A 20,919-nucleotide genomic window follows, 5' to 3' on the forward strand; every position below is an offset into this window, starting at 1 on the left:
GCTTGGTGTCAGTATGTTTTTGACCTAGTCTGACTGGGATCCTGCCAACCAGGACCCCAGTCACTGTTCTTACTCCCTAAATTGACCATGGTATGTCGTTTTGTACCTCCACAATTGGCTACTGGTGTACCCTTCTAAGTCCCTAGTATATGGTACTAAGGCACCCAGGACATAGGTACACCAAGGGTCTCCCATGGGCTGCAGCATGTATTGTGCCAACCATGGGATTCTAACAAAACTCTGACTACAGCCCTGCTATTGCAGCCTGTGTGAGTTGGTAATTGCACCTCTCACGCCAGATATGTTTCCTTATTTCTGAGGTCACTGCACTCAAAATCTCTAATTCACCTCTAAGTCAAGCTCTTCAGATTCAGTCGTGAGGGCAGGGTGATTGGTTATAAGTGTGAGGGTGACCTTGCATGACCAGAAAACCCCTACAAACACTGGAGTCGATTCTCCAGGCTATGTAAGTGCGGTCAGCCATTTTATTACATATAGTGGACATCAGTCATTACAAGATGTCTAATTATATAGTGCTGTGGTAACAAATGATGGAAGGAATGCTGAATAAATAAAAGATTCTCCCCCAGTCAAGAGATCTGTGTTAATTCATTGTTCTTTTGGTCACTATGCCACCCCAATTTGGACCCAGCCATATGCAAATCAGTCTTGACCGTGCTCCTCATGGGAAAAGTTCAACCCGAACTTCCATGCCGGGTCCTCCATGGACTGGAAAGAAGCATCCTGGGACCGGTTTCAGAGAATATAACCCTTCAACAGCCAGGCTAGATTGAATCCAGTAGCACAGCGAGTAAGGGACCCAAGTCTGGGCATACCCATCCCACTTAGAGCAAACCGGTCCCAGGATGCTTGTTTCTGGTCCATAGAGGACCCTGCTTGGCACTTCGGGCTAAACTGTTCCCATGAGGAGCAGGGTCAAGCCTGATTTGCATATGGCTGGGTCTAAACAACAGTGGCATGGTGAGCAAAAGAATGATGGATTTAATCCAGATCTCTTGATTGGTGGTGAATGTTTGATTTGTTCCGCATTCCGTCCATGATTTGTGTGTCTTTTGCTTTCTTGCCCTAAGTTCGCCGGGTATGCCCAGACGTTGGTTCCGAGCTCACTGTGCCTCTGGATTCAAGTTAGCCAGGCTGATGAGTGGTAATGCCACAGAACCAGTGACAAGATACTCAGAGGGCCCTCCTCCTACCAAGAAACAATGCCAAAAAGGAGTGTTTGTGACACATTTGCGCATCTGAAGAAGGCCTTTATGGCCAAGTACCTCAGTCCGAGGGGATTCAGATATGCTTGACCCAGATGGTTATGTACACCCAGGTTCATCGATTGAATTCCGTTGGATAAGTTTGCGAGGTATGTGGCTGCCCAGCAACATAAGCCTTTAGAGAAGGTAACCTGGTTCCCAGGGCATCCACGGGTGGGGTGGCTCTCCACCCTTCCATACTCCAAGGTAATTCTTTTGGATTTTCTGGGAAGGGTCCTTCTTCTGCAAAACAGCAACCGCAACTTCTCCATTGACTTTCAATAAGCATGCAGCTCTGTTCCTACTCTGCACACAGCCTCCGCGGGGTCCCTTGGTACTTAACTTGGGTGGGTCCTTGTGTCCCCGGCTTCTCTGTGTCCTCTGGTCTCAATCCCGTTGTCCTTTGCTTTTCTCATTCTATTGTTTTAGTATATGGTGTGGTCTCCCCCTAGAGACCACTGTACTTTGATCTACTTACCTGATTGCATTTGAAGTATTCTTGTGTATTGTGTCAATAACTCCAGGGGGGAGTTATACCAATATGTTAGTGAGTGTTGTGTAATAAATAGAAGTATTTTTATATATAAACACAGTATGATTATTTTTCATTTAACTTACAATACAGATTAAACTGTGTTAACACTCCTTCAAGACAAGCCTGAAAGCTGACCCCACAATTGCCACTTTGAGAGTTTTCTATGGTTATCAAAGTCCACTAAAATTACCATAAGGGTTGCCTGGATTCATTCTAGGTGCACCACTTGAAGAAGTATGCACCATATACTAAGCCAGTCTCCTACAGTCACCCCTAAGTTTGCCCACTAAGACTGATGGACTTAATTGGAAGTGCACTGGGTCCCTGCTAACCCGACCCCAATGCCAGTACTCATTCCCTAAAAACTATACAAATGTCAATTGTACCTGAGTTGGCAAGGACGATATCACTCTTGCAAGACCCTGGTAAAGAGTGCCCCTGGTACCCAGGGCATGAGAACTAAAGAGGGTTCCTTAGCTCTGCAGCTTATATTATGTCACCCAAAGGGACCCTTACTCAAACTGCAGGCAGACTGCCATTGCAGGATGTGTGAAATGGTGAAAGGCATTCTGAAAACACGACATTGCACAGACCCCGGGTGCAATGCCCACACCACAGCATGTACTATATGTAAGTCACCCCTACAGCAGTCCTGTAGAGCCCTAAGGCAGGGTGCATTATGTTACATGTGAGGTCACATCTGCATGAGAAGATAGGCCCCTGTGATGCTTAGTTCTACTAGTCTTTGCAAGTGTTCAGGAAGCCATTTTAAGAACATGTACTGGGCACTGGTCATTCCGAGTTACCCAGCTACATAATGATTTTACTGAAAATAATGATGTTTGGTATCAAACACCTTATTCTAATAAATCTTTACTGATGCCAGTATCAGTTTTAATATGACATGCAACAAGTGGGCACCTTAGAGGTGCACCCTGTAACCCTACTAGTCACTTGGTGTGTTGGCTGACTGGTATTTTCCAGCTTGCCAACACAGACATGTTTGCCCCAAAAACCGGAAAAAATCACGAGGACAGCCCCCACCGAACCCTGGTATTCTGAAGAGCTCAGACTTCTAAAAAAAGCAGTGCCGCAGGCAAGAAATGCGCTGGAGACTCAAGTACGAGCCCAAGGAAAAAGAGCGCTATAGGGAAATACTCACCCAGTATAAAGATATGATCCACACTGAAAAAATTAAGTACTTTTCAGAGACAATTGGCAAAGCCAAGAATAATTCTAAAGAACCGTTTGCCACAGTTCAAAAACGTCGCCAAGTGCAGGTCCACAAAGAGAACATCCCAGATCTGGTGTTGGAAGTATCACTAAATACTCAATTTAGGGGAGTATATGGCGGTAGCCAATGAGCAACCTACCACTAGGGGAACTACAACCCCATATGACCACTTCCTGGGGGGGTGGGTATAACCCTGACCCAAAAGTTTCTATTTTCACCAAAAACAAGATGGTGAAACTCTCTGACTACATCTCCTTGGCCTAGGGGTCCCCATGAACTGAGCCCTCCTTTGGGTTCTGCCGGACTAGCCCCCAAGTCTTTGTTTCAGGTCCCCTGGACTTTACTGGTGCAGCGCTCAAAGCTACCCTCTCGACCAGCACCTCTGCACCCAGACGCACCAGGGCAGGTAAAGCGAAACTGCAGGTGGTACTTTGAACCTTGGCCCTCTAGCCCCGTAAAGTACAAAAGGGCACCTCTGAACTCCGACAGCAAGTACAGTTTTGCGACATGTGTTTTTCCTCCCATAAGTTACAATTGTAGCTCATGCTTCAAAACCATGATTTGAACTATTCTACTATTTTCTTCTAAAATCAATATCTCTGAATGTATTAAAGTTATTCTAAAGATCTTGGTGTCTAAATTTATATAAAAATCTACTTTCTTTTTATAAATTGGTCTCGGATTTCTTCTTGAGTGTGTGAACCATTTATTGACTGTGTGTGTGTACAAAGCATGCTTAACAGTCCCCTCCCATAAGTCAAAGCTGCTCGACCACAATACAACAAATAGAGCACTTAGGATTATTAAAGTAAGCCCTGTAAACCAATAAGGGTCATCTGGACTTTTTGCATGGTGTGCCCCACATTGGCGTCACTACATACAAAAGCCAGATTCCTACACCCTTGCACACCAAATTATACATTTCTTGAGGTACAGTGTCCATGGGAGAGACTAGTGGTTGCTCCAGAGCCACATCTGGTAGAATGGAAAGAAAGGAACAGACGTCCGAGCACAGGAGTGGCGCCTACACAGGCTTTGCAAGTCATTTCCAGAGCGGAATGGCATCTGTGCAGAATCACATGTGCCATCTACCGGAACCCAGCGGTACTGCAGAAAAAGTTTTCGGATATGGTCTGACAACTGACGTACATGCAAAAGGTGAGAAATCTACGGCTAGAAGTCTCTTTCAGAAAATAAAAAATGATTAGCAGAAAGAAGATACATATGACAACATGTTTTTCCGCACTGTAGGTCATTGCAGGAAAGATAGAATCTCTGCATGGTTCTGCACAATTTCAGTCACAGCATTTTTTAACTGACTCACGCTAACTGATTCTAATACGTTTGTGCAAGCACAAACAACTGCTTTTTGGTATGATCACATTTCATTTACTCTTTACAGGTTCTGCTTTTATTCCTCTTGTCTGAACTTAACATGAAAAAACAAGACACCAAGGTTCTATATGCAGTTTATGGGAAGGATGAAGGAATGGCCATGTACTAGAAGAAGCACAATACAATCTGCATAGAGTAAACGGATATTGCAGATAACCTTGGGTTCCATGGACTTTAATCGTCCTTCTGACTCCTTCCTCAATGGTCACAGAGCCCCTCACTATACTTATGCTATATAGCAGAGGGTACGTTATCCCATGTATAAAAGTGACATACCAGTGACACATTTGTCATTTATTATTATCTGAGTTAATAAACCTATCACACAGATGGCAATAGGTTTTATAATAAGTATAGCTAAAATACTATAATAGGTTTTATGATAAGTATAGCCAAAATATTATTTCAAAAATTGTACTTATTTCTAGTGAACCTCACTTGGAATGTTACTGCCCTATAAAAATGTTTAAGAAAGTAGACAACTACTAATGCTCCTCTTATGCAAAATGTGGTGTCACTCTCATACAACGTAATATAACTGATGCCCAAATTAAGCCAAAACCTATGTGTGCATATAGATTAGAAAAATCAAGACAAGGTATATAGGAGTTATTAATATCAATGGATAGACTTAGTTTTAAGCCCTTCTGAAGCATTGGCTGATTAGACACGTTAAAGAAATTGTGCTACATAGAAAATTACTGAGAATATCATTTACAGAGTCAATATATATGCGAATGCCTTTTACAAGACTGTGTATATTACATTTTATCTTGAAAACAAGAAGGTGTGCAGTTCCTATTGAAGGTCGGTCAGTAGAGTCCTGAATGATCAAGTCCGATGGGGTCTGATCCTTAAGGAGCAAGAAGGGTAAGTTACTTACCTGTAATCCTAGTTCTCTTCCAGGGGTATCCTCATCAAAGTCATAAGCACTGAATATTCCCGCCCATGTGCGGGGACCCCGGAAATAATAAAATTATATATGTAAAATACATACATATATACAGCTCTGTATATGTATAAACATATATCATTTTTTCCAAGCAAATGCAGCTCCCATAAAAGGCTAGGCAATGTAAATATACACATCCAATAACACATATATATATATATGTATATATAAAGGTATAACAATACACCTAAATCTCTTTTATTTTTTTATTTTTATTTTTTTTAATGAGGTAAACACTCATGAGAAAGCAAAAAATAAAGAGAACAAACTGTGGAAAAACACAGATGCACAACACATTGCCAGCCTGCAGGCTGCATTGCAATATAATACCATAGAGACTAAAAAGCCCTGTACAGGTAAAAACTGGCACCGTGCCTTTAAGGCAGCCCTGACTTCCATATCCCATCATGCCTCAGGGGTGACAGTTAGGTCAGTTGTTCTTTGCGGGACCGTAGTCCTAAACACAAAGATATATCCTTTCCATAATGAATAATACACTTCTTCTCATTTGCCTGGGGAGGTGGGTGGGTTGCTTATGACTTTGATGGGGATACCCCTGGAAGAGAACTAGAATTACAGGTAAGTAACTTACCCTTCTCTTCCAGGGGATCCTCATCAATAGTCATAAGCACTGAATAGAGTAGCAAGCTCCCCTTCCACCTGCAGGCAAATGAAACAAAGGTTGTACCACCCATGGAGAAAAAGAATCATGAAAATGATTATGCATGGAACAGATTCCTCAAGGAGGCTTGTCCTACTTGAGTGTCTGCTCTGGTGTCCGAATCCAGACAATAGTGCCTGGTAAAAGTGTGGACAGATCTCCAAGTGGCTGCCTTGCAGATCTCGGAGAGTGGGACATTATTGAGAAAAGCCGCGGTAGCCGCTTTTCCTCTTGTCGAATGCGCTTTAGGGCGCGCCCCCAATGGTTTCTGAGCCAGTTGGTAGGCCAATGTAATACTTGAAACAATCCACCTAGCAATGGAACGTTTGGAAGCCGCAAAGCCCATACGGACAACCCCATAGTTCACAAACAATTGATCAGATTTCCTGACATTCTTAGTCCTATCTAGGTAGAATTTCAGGACCCTTTTGACATCTAGAGAATGCAACGCCCTCTCTGCTGGAGAGGAGGGGTTGGGAAAAAAGGTTGGTAAGGAGATGGCTTGGTTTACATGAAACTCCGATACCACCTTGGGTAGGAACGAAGGATGAGTTCTCATCACCACCCTATTCAGATGAAAAATAGTGTAGGGCTCTTTAGAACAGAGGGCCTGTATCTCACTGACCCTCCGTGCTGAAGTGATGGCTATTAAAAATGCTGTCTTCCATGTGAGGTGCTGTAGGGTAGCCTTATGAATAGGCTCAAAAGGAGAACCCATGAGCTTCGACAGAACCAAGTTTAGCTCCCAGGAAGGAGAGGGAGGTCTAACAGGGGGATAGACTTTCTTGAGTCCTTGCAAGAAATCCTTCACTACCTGCACTTTAAAAAATGACTGCTGTGAAGGCGAACGCCTGTATGCTGTTATGGCTGCTAGGTGAACCTTTATGGATGAAAATTTCAACCCTGCCCTCGCTAAATGTAGAAGATAGGGCAAAATTACATCCTCCTGGCATTTAGTGGGATCATAATGATGCTGAGCACACCATATATAAAACCTTTTCCACTTACAGAAGTAGGAGTGTCTTGTCGAAGGCCTCCTGGCTTCCTTCAATATGGACATACACTCCTGGGGAAGGTTCAGATGGCCATACTGGAGGACTTCAGGAGCCATGCTGTTAAGCTCAGCGAGGGAAGTCTGGGATGGTAAATCTTCCCCCGCATCTTGGACAACAAGTCCGGTCTGCACGGCAGCCGCTTGTGGGGGCGGATCGACATGTGTAGGAGATCCGTGTACCACCACTGTCTCGGCCAGTCCGGTGCTATGAGGATCATCTTGGCAGATGAATTCTGCAACTTGGTCACCACCTTGGGGATTAGTGGGAGAGGCGGAAAAGCGTACACAAATGTCATTGACCAATTGATCAAAAGGGCATTCCCTAGGGATCCTGGTCGATGGTATCTTGAGGCGAAGCCTTGGCATTTTGTGTTTTGCTCGTCCGCGAAGAGGTCCACTTGCGGACGCCCCCATTCCCCAAAGATGTCTTCTAACACCTCGTCGTTGATTACCCAGTCCTCTGGCTCTTGAAAATGCCGACTGAGTAAGTCCGCTTGCACGTTGAGTTCTCCTGGTAGGTGCACCGCTTTCAATGAGATGTTCCTTGCTAGGATCCAGTGCCACAGGGACTGAGCTTCCAGCGAGAGCGTTCTGGATCGAGTACCCCCCTGCTTGTTCAGGTAGTACATTGTGGTGGTATTGTCCGTCTGCACTAGAATGGTACTCGTCGTTATCGCAGGTAGGAACGCTTTGAGGGCTAGGTGGACTGCCTTGAGCTCCAGCATGTTGATGTGGTACAACCGCTCGCTGCTGGACCACTGTCCCTGAGTTTGCAGGGACCCAAAATGCGCACCCCATCCCTGAAGGGATGCGTCGGTGATTAAGGTCTGAGTTGGAGGCTCCTGATGAAAGGGGATCCCCACTTGTAGATTCCTTAGCTTCAGCCACCACTTGACTGACTGTTTGGCTGCAGAGGAGAGACAAACCTTTTCTTCCCACAGGGAGTTCCTTTGATCCCATTTGTCCTCGAGATCTTGCTGGAGAGGACGCATCCTTAGCCTGGCATTGGGCACTAGGAAGATGCAGGATGCCATGGCCCCTAGCAGAGAAGAGATTTGCCTTGCCGACGACAGATTGTTGGTTATAATCTGCCTGCCTTTTAGCATAATGGATGACTGTCTTTCCTCCGAAGGAAACACTTTTCCTACTACTGAGTCTATAGTTGCGCCCAGGTAGTGGATCCTCTGTGTTGGTGAAAAATTTGACTTTTTGGCATTCACTCTGAGACCCAACTTGCAACATAAGTTTAGGCATAGCGACAGCTGTGACCGCACATTCTGTGGTGATGAGCCCTTTATTAGCCAGTCGTCTAGGTAGGGATAGACGAAGACTCCTGCGCGCCTCAGAGCAGCCGCTACTACTGCCACGCATTTTGTGAATACTGGAGCAGCTGACTTCAGGCCAAATGGGAGGACTTTGAACTGATAGTGAGAGCTGCCTACCACAAACCTGAGAAATTTTCGATGATTCCTTAGGATGGGAATATGGAAATATGCATCCTGAAGGTCCAGTGAACACATCCAATCGCCCATCCGGAGAAGAGGATATATTTGGTGGAGCGCCAGCATGCGAAACTTTTCCTTCCTTATGTGTTTGTTCAGTATCCGTAGGTCTAAAATGGGTCTGAACTCTACCTTCACACTCCTCTTTTGAATGAGAAAGTATCTGGAGTAAACTCCTTTTCCCCTTTGGTTTATGGGTACTTTCTCTATTGCAGATTTGAGTAGAAGCGTCGCTACCTCTTCTCTGAGCTGCTTTAGATGCTGGGATGAATTGACAGGAGGAATCGATGGGGGGTGACTTCTGAAACGAAGCGAGTACCCATGACGCAGTATATTCAGTACCCACTTGTCCTTTGTGATGGACTGCCACTCTGGAAGATGATGTGCAACACTTCCTCCCACCGGAGCGGTGGACAGCATCGGAGGAAGCGGCTTCTCATTGCTTCCCCGGAGCTTTGTTTCCAGCATTAGACTGCCTGTTGTTACCCCGTCCCCTGGATGGCTTGCGGGACTGGTATTGCTGCTTCTTTTGACCTTGCTGGTCCTGGTTCTTTTGCCAATGAGGGGTTTGAACCCTCTGTTGGTAACTGCGCCTGTCATTTCCCTTGCGGGTCGAAACTCTTTTCTCTTTTCAAGCCCGACAGCTTTCATGGTCTCCAGCTCTGCCTTCATACGGGCCATTTCTTCATCTGTATGGGACCCAAAAAGAGAACTACCGGAGAAAGGCAGATTTAATATTCTTGCCTGCGCTTCCGGTTTCAAGGCCGTCAATCTAAGCCAGGATGATCTTCTGGCTGTGACTCCGTGTGCATATTCATGCGCTGCCAGTGTTGCCCCGTCCGCCGCTGCACTTATGATCTGGTTAGAAACCAGACTTCCCTCATGCAAAATTTCTTCAAAGTCCCGTCTGTCCTCTGATGGAACTTTGTCAATGAACCTCTGAAGAGAGTCCCATAATGACCTATCATAGCGCCCCAGAAGCGCCGAGGCACTGGCCACCTTTAAGCTTGAGGATGCTGAGCCGCAAACTTTTCTCCCCCAGGAGTCTTGTGTCTTACTGTCCTTATCTGGTGGCACCGTTGAAGACCCAGCTACTGCATGTGTCTTCCTGGCAGCGGCGGTGATGACAGAGTCCGGTGGAGGATCTGATTTTAGGAATAGAGGATCCTCCGGAGCTGGACGGTACTTTTTTAGAATTCTCGCCGGCGCCGTTTTGGTGGTTGCTGGTGTGAGAAAAATATCCATTACTGGTTGCAACAAACCAGGGACTAATGGCAATAACGGGCGTGACACTGTGCGTTCATGAAGAGTTTCAAAGATTATGGATGAAGTGGTCTCCTGAACCGGCATAGGGATATTTAATTTTGTAGCTCCTCTACACAACACTTCCTGAAACGTAGAAATATCATCTACCGGAGATACCCGAGAGGGTGGCGTCTCCGAGAGTGTCGGTGAATAATCCCTTTTGGATGATCTGGAAGAAGGGGAGGTAGAAGGGGTTCTACGGCGCCTTTTCTCTGATCTGGTCGACTCTCTTCTGCGGGAGGAAGACCTGGATCGCCTTCTTGGTGCTCGAGAGTGACCTCGGGATTCTCTTCCCCGAGATCTTGGTCTGATCGGTGTCACTGGGAATTCCATGCCCCTTAATCTTGTTAGCGATGCCTTTATTGCGTCGGGCATAGCAGAGTCCTGAGGCATCTCCCTTACGGGACTTTGAGGTACCGCATTGTCCTCCTCCTGCGAACTTTCTCTTGCAGGTACAGGAGATTGATGCACAAGCTCTGGTGATTCGGATCTTGAACCTGAGCCCTCTGATCCTGAAGGCGAGATAGATATGAGACGCGGTGACTCAGGAGTTGTATATATCAGTCTATGAGGAGATTTTCGCCTTGAGACTGGTCGAATCGTGAGGCGAACATGTGACACCTCCTGTGTACCCTCAGCAGAGGTCTGCCTCGACGGTGATAGGCCTATCACCGGAGATCTTTGACTCGAATCCTCGAGGCTCAGAGCTTCTTGTCTCGACGTCGAGATTATCTTCGACGGAGGCTTTATGTACCTCTCCAAAGCCTTGGAGACCTGTGAGGACGGAGGCACCTGCCTCGACGTCGACTCCGACGGAGGCACCTGCCTCGACGTCGACTCCGACGGAGGCCTCTGCCTCGACGTCGGTCTTGACGGAGGCGTCTGCCTCGACGTCGTTCTTGACGGAGACTTCTGTCTCGACGTCGAATGCTCCGACGACGTCGAAAGCCTCTTCGCCGACGAACGATGTTTCCTCGACGGCGATCTTGATCTTGACGGCGATCTTGGTCTCGACGTCGACTGTGGTGGAGATCGCCTACGTACTTCTTGCGACGTCGACTGATGTCTCGCCGACCTCGACGTCGAACGATGTCTTTCCTTCGACGACGAACGATATCTCTGTGCAGACGTCGATCGATCTTCTCTTGACGTCGACAGATGCTTTATCGACGTTGAACTGTGGCGCCGAGTCCTCGACGCCGAGCCTTTAGACGCCGTCGACGTCGAACGCATCCGCTTCGACGCTGAATCTAAAGTCGACGACGATTTTCTCTTTGCAGCATGACTTCCCCTTGACTCCTCACCTCTCAGCGACGATCCCGCCGCTGGAGTCTTAGACGCCGAGCCCGACGTCGATGGGGAGCAAACAGGGACCAACTGCTTCGACGTCGACCGTTCTGCTAGGCCGTACAGCCTAATCCTCTCTCTCTCCTTTAAAGTCCTTTTGGAAAGGTCTTCACAATGTTGGCATGTTGCTGGAGAATGAGAGTCCGGCAGACAGATAATACACACCTCATGTGTGTCTGAAGCAGCCTTCTTTTTTCCACAAGATGGACATGGAACAAATAAAGAAGGCATTTTTCTGACAAAATAGCAAAAAAAATCAGTCAGAAAAACACAGGATACTAACTTCCTCTCAGATGTTATAAGAAGAAGTCCAAAAAATCTTAAAGTTGTAATAATTCTTGACTAAAGAGTCAAAAATGAAGAGAGCTGAATTCCAGGGTCCTGACTGAAGGAGCCGGAAAGAACAACTGACCTAACTGTCACCCCTGAGGCATGATGGGATATGGAAGTCAGGGCTGCCTTAAAGGCACGGTGCCAGTTTTTACCTGTACAGGGCTTTTTAGTCTCTATGGTATTATATTGCAATGCAGCCTGCAGGCTGGCAATGTGTTGTGCATCTGTGTTTTTCCACAGTTTATTCTCTTTATTTTTTGCTTTCTCATGAGTGTTTACCTCATTAAAAAAAAAAAAAAAAAAAAAAAAAGAGATTTAGGTGTATTGTTATACCTTTATATATACATATATATATATATGTGTTATTGGATGTGTATATTTACATTGCCTAGCCTTTTATGGGAGCTGCATTTGCTTGGAAAAAATGATATATGTTTATACATATACAGAGCTGTATATATGTATGTTTTTTACATATATAATTTTATTATTTCCGGGGTCCCCGCACATGGGCGGGAATATTCAGTGCTTATGACTATTGATGAGGATCCCCTGGAAGAGAACACTCACACACCCCGAGGGGTGTCATGCTTCATCATTGGGCAGCTCCTCGTTGGGCTGGCGCTGCAATGCCCAACGGGCCCCGTGGAGAGGCTCTTTGCCAGAGTTTTTTGAGCTGCCGTTTGTGAAGTGTGAGTGTGATAGTGAGGGAGTAGTGTGTGAGTAGAGTGCTAAAAATGTAAAAATAACTCTTAGGGATTTGTATATTAAGTTTTAATGTGTTAAACCCCAGGTTATGTTAAAAACAAGTGTAGGCCTCTGTGGATATAATGGGCCACGTTAGCTCGAAGTATAGATAGTGGTCAACATGTTTCTTGCCGATAAAGTCGGGAGAGATCAACGCAATTCGTCAGGACCGTGAAAAAGAAACTAACTAAACTACTCCTGGGGGGACAGTCTGGTGCACATGCCTTACTTAGTGCTGTGCTGTCCCTTACGCAAATGATATAAAGTATACCTTATTGCGGTCAACAAATGTACCGACCGCTAGAGACAAGGGGAAGGACTCTAATGAGCCAAAGCAAAGTTGCGCAAAAGTGTCATACCACGGTCCAGGATAGCCGCAGACAGTGTGCGACCTACCCGTTGCTCTGCTCGAATAAATTAGCCCCTCGTCCCTCTTTGTGTATTTGATATTACATTTTATCAAAAACATTATATTTATCAGACATGTTGTGTGGAATTAGTGTTTGAGAATTGTGTTAGCTTCAAAATTTAGCACACATCAACTTGATAATGATCTATATTGTTCACATGTACAGACTGACATAGCAATGATAAGATGTATGCTAGATCTGTCCTATGAATTTGTTCTTTAAAATTGGCTGATCAGTCTCTTTGATTATAAGTACATTCTTAAAAGTGAGAAAATGTAGGCATGCCAAAAATGCAGAATGTACCACAACTTTATCCACTGAACAAATCCAATTTAGACATCATATTTGCCACAGTGTCTGTTATTGCTTTTACATACTGCTATAAGATCTTTTGTAGAATGTAAACACATTTCCTCAAATGTCAACTATCTGTCAATCACAAGAAGGCTTAACGATAATGTTACTTACCCAGTAAGCATCTGTTCTTGGCATGTAGGGCTGTAGATTTACATGCTTTGCATACTCCTGCCATATAGTGTTGGGTCCAGATGCTTACAAGTTGTTTTTCTTCAAAGAAGTTTTCCTAGTCCCGAGTTAGGATGACTCCTCCTTTCGGTAATAGTGCGCATGGTTAGTGACTCCACTGTTAGATTGTTTTCCAGCGAGAGGGTGAGAATGGAGTAAGTAAGTGTAATATAGAGATGTCCATGTGTATCAATGTATAACGAAGGACTGTAACATCTATGGGTACCCGGGAAGGCGGGTGGGCGCATGTGAATCTACATCCCTACATGCCAAGAACAGATGCTTACTGGGTAAGTAACATTATCCGTTTGAGGCATGTGTGCTGTAGATACACATGCTTTGCATAGACTATAAAGCAGTACACTCTCAAAGCTGTGGCTAGCCTGTTGATGTTGCAGTTGTTTGAAATAGTGTTTTAAGTACTGCTTGGGCTACATTAGCTTGTTGACGTGCTAACAGCACATCTACACAATAGTGTTTGGTAAATGTGTGTGGTGTAGACCATGTAGCTGCCTTACATATGTCAGCTAGAGGAATATTACTAAAAAAGGCCACAAAAGCCCCTATTTTGCGAGTGAAATGCGCTCTGGGGGTATGGATAAAGTTATTTTAGCTTTAGTGTAGCATGTTTGAATGAATTTAACAATCCGACTTGCAATGCTAGATTTAGAGATGGGATTGCCTTTGCGATGCGGAACAAATGCAACAAATAGTTGTTTTGTTTTGCGAATGTCTTTTGTTTTATCTATGTAGTATAATAAAGCTCTTTTAACGTCCAGCGTGTGAAGAGCGCGTCATGCTACAGTATCAGGTTGAGGAAAAAAGACTGGTAACTCAACCAATTGGTTTATATGAAAAGTAGAAATCACTCTAGGAAGGAATTTAGGGTCAGTACGTAGAACTACCCTGCCTTTGTGTAGCTGAAAGAAGGGCTCTTATAAGGTTAATGCCTGTAGATCACCAACTCTCATCAGTGATGTGATCGCAATGAGGAAAGCAACCTTACATAAGAGGAACTGCAAGGGGCACTTGTGCAATGGTTCAAAAAGTGGACCCATGAGCCTTGTGAGAACAATGTTGAGATTCCAAACTGGTGCAGGAGGAATCCTTGGTGATATTACTCTCTTCAACACCTCCATGAAAGCTTTGATTACTGAAACTCTGAATAGTGACAGATGTTGCCTGTTCTGCAAATACATAGCTACTGCTACAAGGCGCAAACAAATAGATGTATACGCTATTTCAGTTTGCTCTACGTGTAACAGGTAACAGATAATGTTTTGTATAGAAGCATCTAAAGCTAGCAAGCTCTGGTGGTTGGCCTTCTTGTAGAATATTCATACAGTCTGGTGGTAAATTTAAATAGACTTAAACAATGTGGACGTACCCACTATGAGTATGTGTTACAATCACTAGCTGTGGTAAGTACATGGACCCATTAGGTGTACTTAAAAGACCCCTCACACACCAACCTGGTTGGTGTCATGCTTCATCATTAGGGTCCCAACCGGGTGGCCGAGTGCCCCCAGTTAGTTGTGCTACGACGCCTGATTACAGCGGAGTGGTGTGGTGTGAATATGTGATGTGTCGTGAATTATTTAAATTAAAAGTATCTCAGAGAATCCTTGGCTCTAGACTTTATTATTAGCAGCTCAGGATATGGTTAAAAATATATGTGGTGCAACTATCAGGAGGTTATTACCTATAGTTGACTATGTGTTGTTGTCTACTTGTTTCAGCCCGTAAAAGAATGTATGGAAGGGCTTTCTTCAGGACCAGCCGGGACTACAGGGGAATCGAGCAGGTTACAAGCGGGCCACTCGCCGAGACCAAATTGGGACATCGGAAGAGCACACCCCTAGCCTCGATTAGCTGCCATAAATCTTAATATAGTGTTTTTTGACAAGTGTCAGTAAGTACGCCGACACTCAGACCACACACCTTAGCGCGTGTGTAGGTACTTCACTTTTTTCACGTGGCTGTTCTCATCTTTGCCACTCACTAGTCTCACTAACCCGGTCCTGAAGAAAACCCTTCCATACATTCTTTTACGGGCTGAAACATGTAGACCACAACACATAGTCAACTATAGGTAATAACCTCCTGATAGTTGCACCACATATATTTTTAACCATATCCTGAGCTGCCAATAATAAAGTCTAGAGGTAAGGATTCTCGAAGATATTTTTAATTTAAATAATTCACGATACATCACATATTTGCACCACACCAGCTAAGCTGTAATTAGGCATCGTAGCACAACCGGGGGGCACTCGGCCACCCGTTCGGGACCCCAATGATGAAGCATGACACCAACCAGGTTGGTGTGTGAGGGGTCTTTTAAGTGCACCTAATGGGTCCATGTACTTACTACACCTAGTGATTTTAACACATACTCATAGTGGGTTCGTTCACATTGTTTAAGTCTAGCAATTATATTGGGGATTAGGATGTACCCCCTCTTTCCCTTGCTCTCTCCTTGTTTCACCGGTAAATTTAAATAACCAAACTCTATAACTTCAGGAGCCAGATCGCTAAATTCAGTTCTTTGGGATTTGGATGTCTGATTTCTCCATGGTTCTTTGTGGGGAGACTGGAGGTGAGGTGTGGCTTTTGATGTGAAACTAGTGACAGCTCTAACAGGGTGGTGTACCATGGCTAACTGGCCCACTTTTGTAGTGGACGCATGTGAAGTCGTGCATAGGGTACAATTGCGATGCAAGATGCAATCATTCCAGGCAGTTGCATGAACACTCTGGCTGGTGAAGCTTGGTTGGACTGAAACTGTAGTATGAGAGCCTGAATATTGTGAATTCTGGCTACGTTGGGAGAGGCTAGAGTTTTGACTGTGTCTTGAATGTCTCCTAGGTAATACTACATCTGTGACGGATGCAGGTGAGATTTGTGTGGATTGACCGTTAATCCTAGTTGATGAAGTAGGTCTATTGTGATTTGAATGTGTCGTAGGCTTTGCTGAGCCTGCCGTCTAGATAGGGGAAGACATGAATATGCTGTCTTCTGAGATGAGCTGTGACTGCAGCCAGACATTTGGTAAATACTCTGGACGCTGTAGTCACCCCGAAGGGAAGTACTTTGAATTGGTAATGCTTGCGTGCTATCACAAATCTGACGTATTTGTGATGAGCTGGCTGAATTAGCACATGAATATATGCGTCTTTAAGTCTAGAGTAGACAGAAAATCTGCCTTCTGCAAAAGTGGAAATACCTGTTGAAGGGTCACCATGTGAAAGTGTTCTGACAGTATATAATGGTTTAACTCTCTGAGATCCAGAATAGGTCTTAGGGAAGTGTCCTTTTTGGGAATGAGAAAATACAGAGAGTAAACCCCTGAGCCCTGGTACTGTGTGGGAACCGGCTCTATAGCTCCTTTCAGTAAGAGAGATTGCACTTCCTGTTTGAGCAATTGTAGGTGTTCTGGAGACAATTTGTGAGGTCAAGGTGGAATGTTTGGAGGACTGCTGTAAAGCTCCAGCATTTGTTTGTTGTCATAGGTTGCTAAATAGGGACAAATTGTTGAAGTCTTCCCCGACTGGTGTGGTGTAGTTGGGGGGAAGTGTGGGCAAGTCACTGCTTTTTAGGGGAAGGGGAGTTATGGGGTGTTTTGCCCTTACCCCTACCTTTAAAGTTGTTCCCTCTATAACCTACTCAAAAAAACCCTCTTGAAGGAGAGCACTGGTTGTTACCTTTGTAGGTAGATGTACTCTGGTCTGAGGATGTGGTTTTGGAACCCCCTTGGTAAAAGGAAGGACGAAAGGAGCCTCTGTTTGAAGGAGACTGGAGCGCTCCCATGGACTTGGCCACTTCAGTGTCTTTTTTCATTTTTTCCAATGCCTGATCTACTTCAGGACCAAAAAGATGTTTTTTGTCAAATGATGTGTTAGGAATAGATTGTTGGACCTCTGGCTTAAACTCAGAGATCCTTAACCAAGCAGGTCTCCTAAGCAAAGTGCTAGTGTTGACCTCCCTAGCCACAGTATCAGCAGCATCTAGAGCACACCACATTGGAGCCCTGCAACATTGAAGTCTATTGTAGCTGAGTAAGTTGTATTCAGACATAAATAAGGAGAGGAAGCAAAGGTCAGTCTCTATCTTCATTTACTATTTAAAAATAGTAGCTTAATAGATTAAGATACCTGTTTTTGGATGAGCTCCTGTCCTCTTTCAGGAGGCATGTGCACCAGGTTCAGCTGTGGGGACACTGACCTTCGGAATGGATAAATATCACGGACAAAGGTCTGAAAAAAGAGTACAAATAAAAGATTAGGACATACCAAAATATTTTAATGAAAAACGAGCAGTGTGATGTAAGAAAAACTATAACATATTTTTACTTTCCATCTTCTCATAATGGTTTTCTATGGACGCAGAAAATCACTTCACAATAAACAGTTCAAGATATAGGACCTCATTTATAAGTTGGTGATCGGCCCATCCTCCGCTAGAGGGATGAAATAAATTATTCCTTTGTCCTGATGGAGGTGTCAACTGCCAAATTTTGAAAGGCACATTGGCAGGGCCGCATTTCAAGCATTGACAGGAACCACACGCGCAAGTGGTTTCTGCCAATGCACTGTCATTTTTGCTGGATGGCTATGTCAAAAATGAAGTGGCCTAATGGCAAAGTTAAAAAAAAGAAAATCCCAAAGCAAGATTTTCTTCTTGTAAGTAAAAGAAACAATGGCCCCCTCGCAATGGAACTTTCCACCCATGGCAAGGGGGGCATGATGCACATTTCAATGTCCCTTACCACCAGGTTTGTCCTGGTGGTGACAGACATTGAAAAACAGCGATTTCTCTACCCATTTAAGGGCCTCATCTAATTTTGACAGCTGGCCTGTCCTCTGCCAGGGTGAGGGAGTAAATTACCACGTCCCCCTCAGGAGGTGTCAACTGCCAAATTTTGAAATGTCTTTTGGCCGGGCAAGCATTTCAAGCATTGACAGGAACAGTGGCCAAGCCAATTCCTGCCAATGCATTGTAACTTTGCCAGACGGCTTTGTCAAACATGATGGAGCCATCTGGCAAAGATAAAAAACATTTTTATTTTTAACAGAAAGTCTTAAACCAAAAAAAACAAAAAAAACAATGCACCCTCACCATGTGAGCTTCCTCCCATGGAGAAGGGGGCATTCAGCACTTTTTAGTGTCCCTTACCACCATTTTCTTTCTGGTGTTGAAGGGTATTGAAAAACGGCTATATGTCTGCCCATGTAAATTAGCTGGGCAAACAAAGCCAAATCTCCGATCGCCCTTAGTCTTTCAGGCCGTCGGAGAAGATTGATCACTGCAGAGAAGCAGGTATTCTTAGTTGTCCTCAAACTATAGTCAACCCGGATAAAAATCAGGTGATGGGACCATAATGTTGGCAGAGAGAGAACTATATTGCCATTACCAAGTAGTCCCCTCTCTGCCAACATTTAAATCAGGTATAAACGGAAAAAGAGTGCTCCTAGAAGGAGATGAATAAAGAGCAGTGGAAGCAGGTTAAATTAACTCAAACTAAAGAACAATGACCACCAACCCTATTTTTTTGCAATCGTATACATCCGATAGTATTGTATTATTCACAGTACACATATTGAGACAAGAACAATGGTAACCAAAAATAGTCTATATATTTTCTCGCAGTACTTTTTATTAGCTATATTTTCTTTTCAGTATGTTTATCTCATATTATCTACAAATTAACTACTCATTAGTGGAAAATAGTAAGAAGTAAAAAAACAGATACTCATAGATCACATTACAGTCTGCTTCTGTACACAAGGTAAGTCCAACCTTTCTCCACAAAGCACGTTAAAACTTCAACACACTCATACATATCACAATGTGCCTCAAACATACCTCAATTACAACCAACTTATCAAAACATGTTAAAAACCTAAGTTAGGGTACCACTAGAAGAAAATATCCACATCAAAATGCCCAAATTATTGCAAATTAATGACATCAAGAAAAAAATGTACTCGTTTCCAAGAGATTATGTGCTATCCTTTGACAAACAGTCAATATATTCTGAATTATGATTTGAAGAATTGAAACTTTTGCTTAGAAATGAAAATAATAAGCTCTTTGAAAGGAGGAATCTTCTTGGTGTCCCTTGTATTTTCTTTCGATATGGGTACTCTTCCAGTCCCCACACTATTGGAGCAGACGAGTGTTTCGGTGTGAAGAACAAGTTACTTACCTTCTGTAATGATATATCTGTAAGAAACATAGGTTAGTTACAGTTTCCTTACCTTAGAATTACCCCCAGGCGTCAGACTGGATCCGGAAAGTTTTTTTGTCAGCAGTACCTCTGCGAGTCAGAAGGTGGTGTCGGGCAGCTCCGCATTCGTCGTTGCGTCGGGGTCGCCGGGATGTCGTTGCGGTAGCTATTAGATGCTGCCCTCGCGAACTGACGTGAGTTCTCTACACGACTTTCCGCGCCAGAAATGCAGAGCCATGAAAGACACTGACCACTGGTACACAAAACTAGGGCGCTGAAAGGATGTCCTCAACCCTAGAAATCAGTTCGCAGAACGGGGAGGATGGGTAGGGCGGTAAGGAATCTATAACTAACCTATGTTTCTTACAGATATATCATTACCGAAGGTAAGTAACTTGTTCATCTGAAAGAGACTATTAGTTATAGATCTCTTACCTTAGAATAGATACCCCAGCAATACCAAACCAAACCCGGAGGTGGGTCTGCGAACCAAGTTCACACCAGAAAGTCCTGGAGAACAGAACGGCCAAAGAAGCCGTCTCTCCAGACTTGGCTTTCCAGACAGTAGTGTCTCGTAAACGTGTGCAGCGATGCCCACGTAGCTGCCTGACAGATGTCATTCAGAGGGACTCCTCATCCCAAAGCAGTAGTGGCTGCCGTCGCCCTGCTGGAGTAGGCGCGCAGCCCCACTGGAGGTTCCTTTTTTGCTAGAGAATAGCAGGCTTTGATACACATAATGACCCATCTGGAGATAGTCCGCTTGTGTCCGGCCCGCCCTTTCTTGGTGCCCACGTAGCCAACAAAGAGCTGGTCATCCACCCGGAACTGTTTGGTGTGATCCAGATAAAAGGAAAGCGCCCATTTTGGGTCCAGACAGTGGAGCCTTTCTTCCTCTTTCGAAGGATGCGGAGGTGGAAAGAAGGTGGGCAAAGTGATGGTTTGCCCAATGTGAAAGGAGGTGACAACCTTGGGAAGGAAGGATGGACGAGTCCTGAGGACAACCTTGTCTGGATGTACAGACAGAAAAGGAGGCTTGGATGAAAGAGCCTGGAGCTCACTCACTCTTCTGGCAGATGTGATGGCCACCAGGAACGCAGTCTTAAGAGTTAAAAGTCTTAAGGGACAGTTGTGGAACAGCTCAAAGGGAGCGCACATGAAATATGTCAAGACCAGATTCCAGTCCCACTGAGGCATAATGAAGGGAATAGCAGGAAAGAGATGAGTTATGCCTTTTAAAAAATGATTTACAACCGGGGACTCGAAGAGAGAAGGCTGATCAGGAAGCCGAAGAAAGACAGAAATGGCCGAAAGATATCCCTTAAGAGTGCCCACAGCAGAGCCCTGCTGGGCCAAAGAAACGAGGAACAAGAGAACCTCAGAAAGAAGGGCAGAAAGTGGATCCACAGCTTTTGCTGTGCACCATGC

At 44.6% G+C, this 20,919-nt stretch overlaps 1 protein-coding gene across 1 annotated transcript in view; it reads right to left on the bottom strand.

Moving 5' to 3' along the window:
- Positions 1-20,919, bottom strand: part of UNC80 (unc-80 subunit of NALCN channel complex) — a 3,271,126-nt gene that overhangs the window by 1,212,149 nt on the left and 2,038,058 nt on the right. Inside the window, exon 42 of the mRNA XM_085648598.1 lies at positions 17,420-17,521. Within this exon, the coding sequence (XP_085504724.1) occupies positions 17,420-17,521 (102 nt within the window). The remainder of the gene's footprint in view (positions 1-17,419; positions 17,522-20,919) is intronic.

This window comes from Triturus cristatus, chromosome 3_2, assembly GCF_964204655.1.
Source record: "Triturus cristatus chromosome 3_2, aTriCri1.1, whole genome shotgun sequence".
Lineage (NCBI taxonomy): Eukaryota > Metazoa > Chordata > Amphibia > Caudata > Salamandridae > Triturus > Triturus cristatus.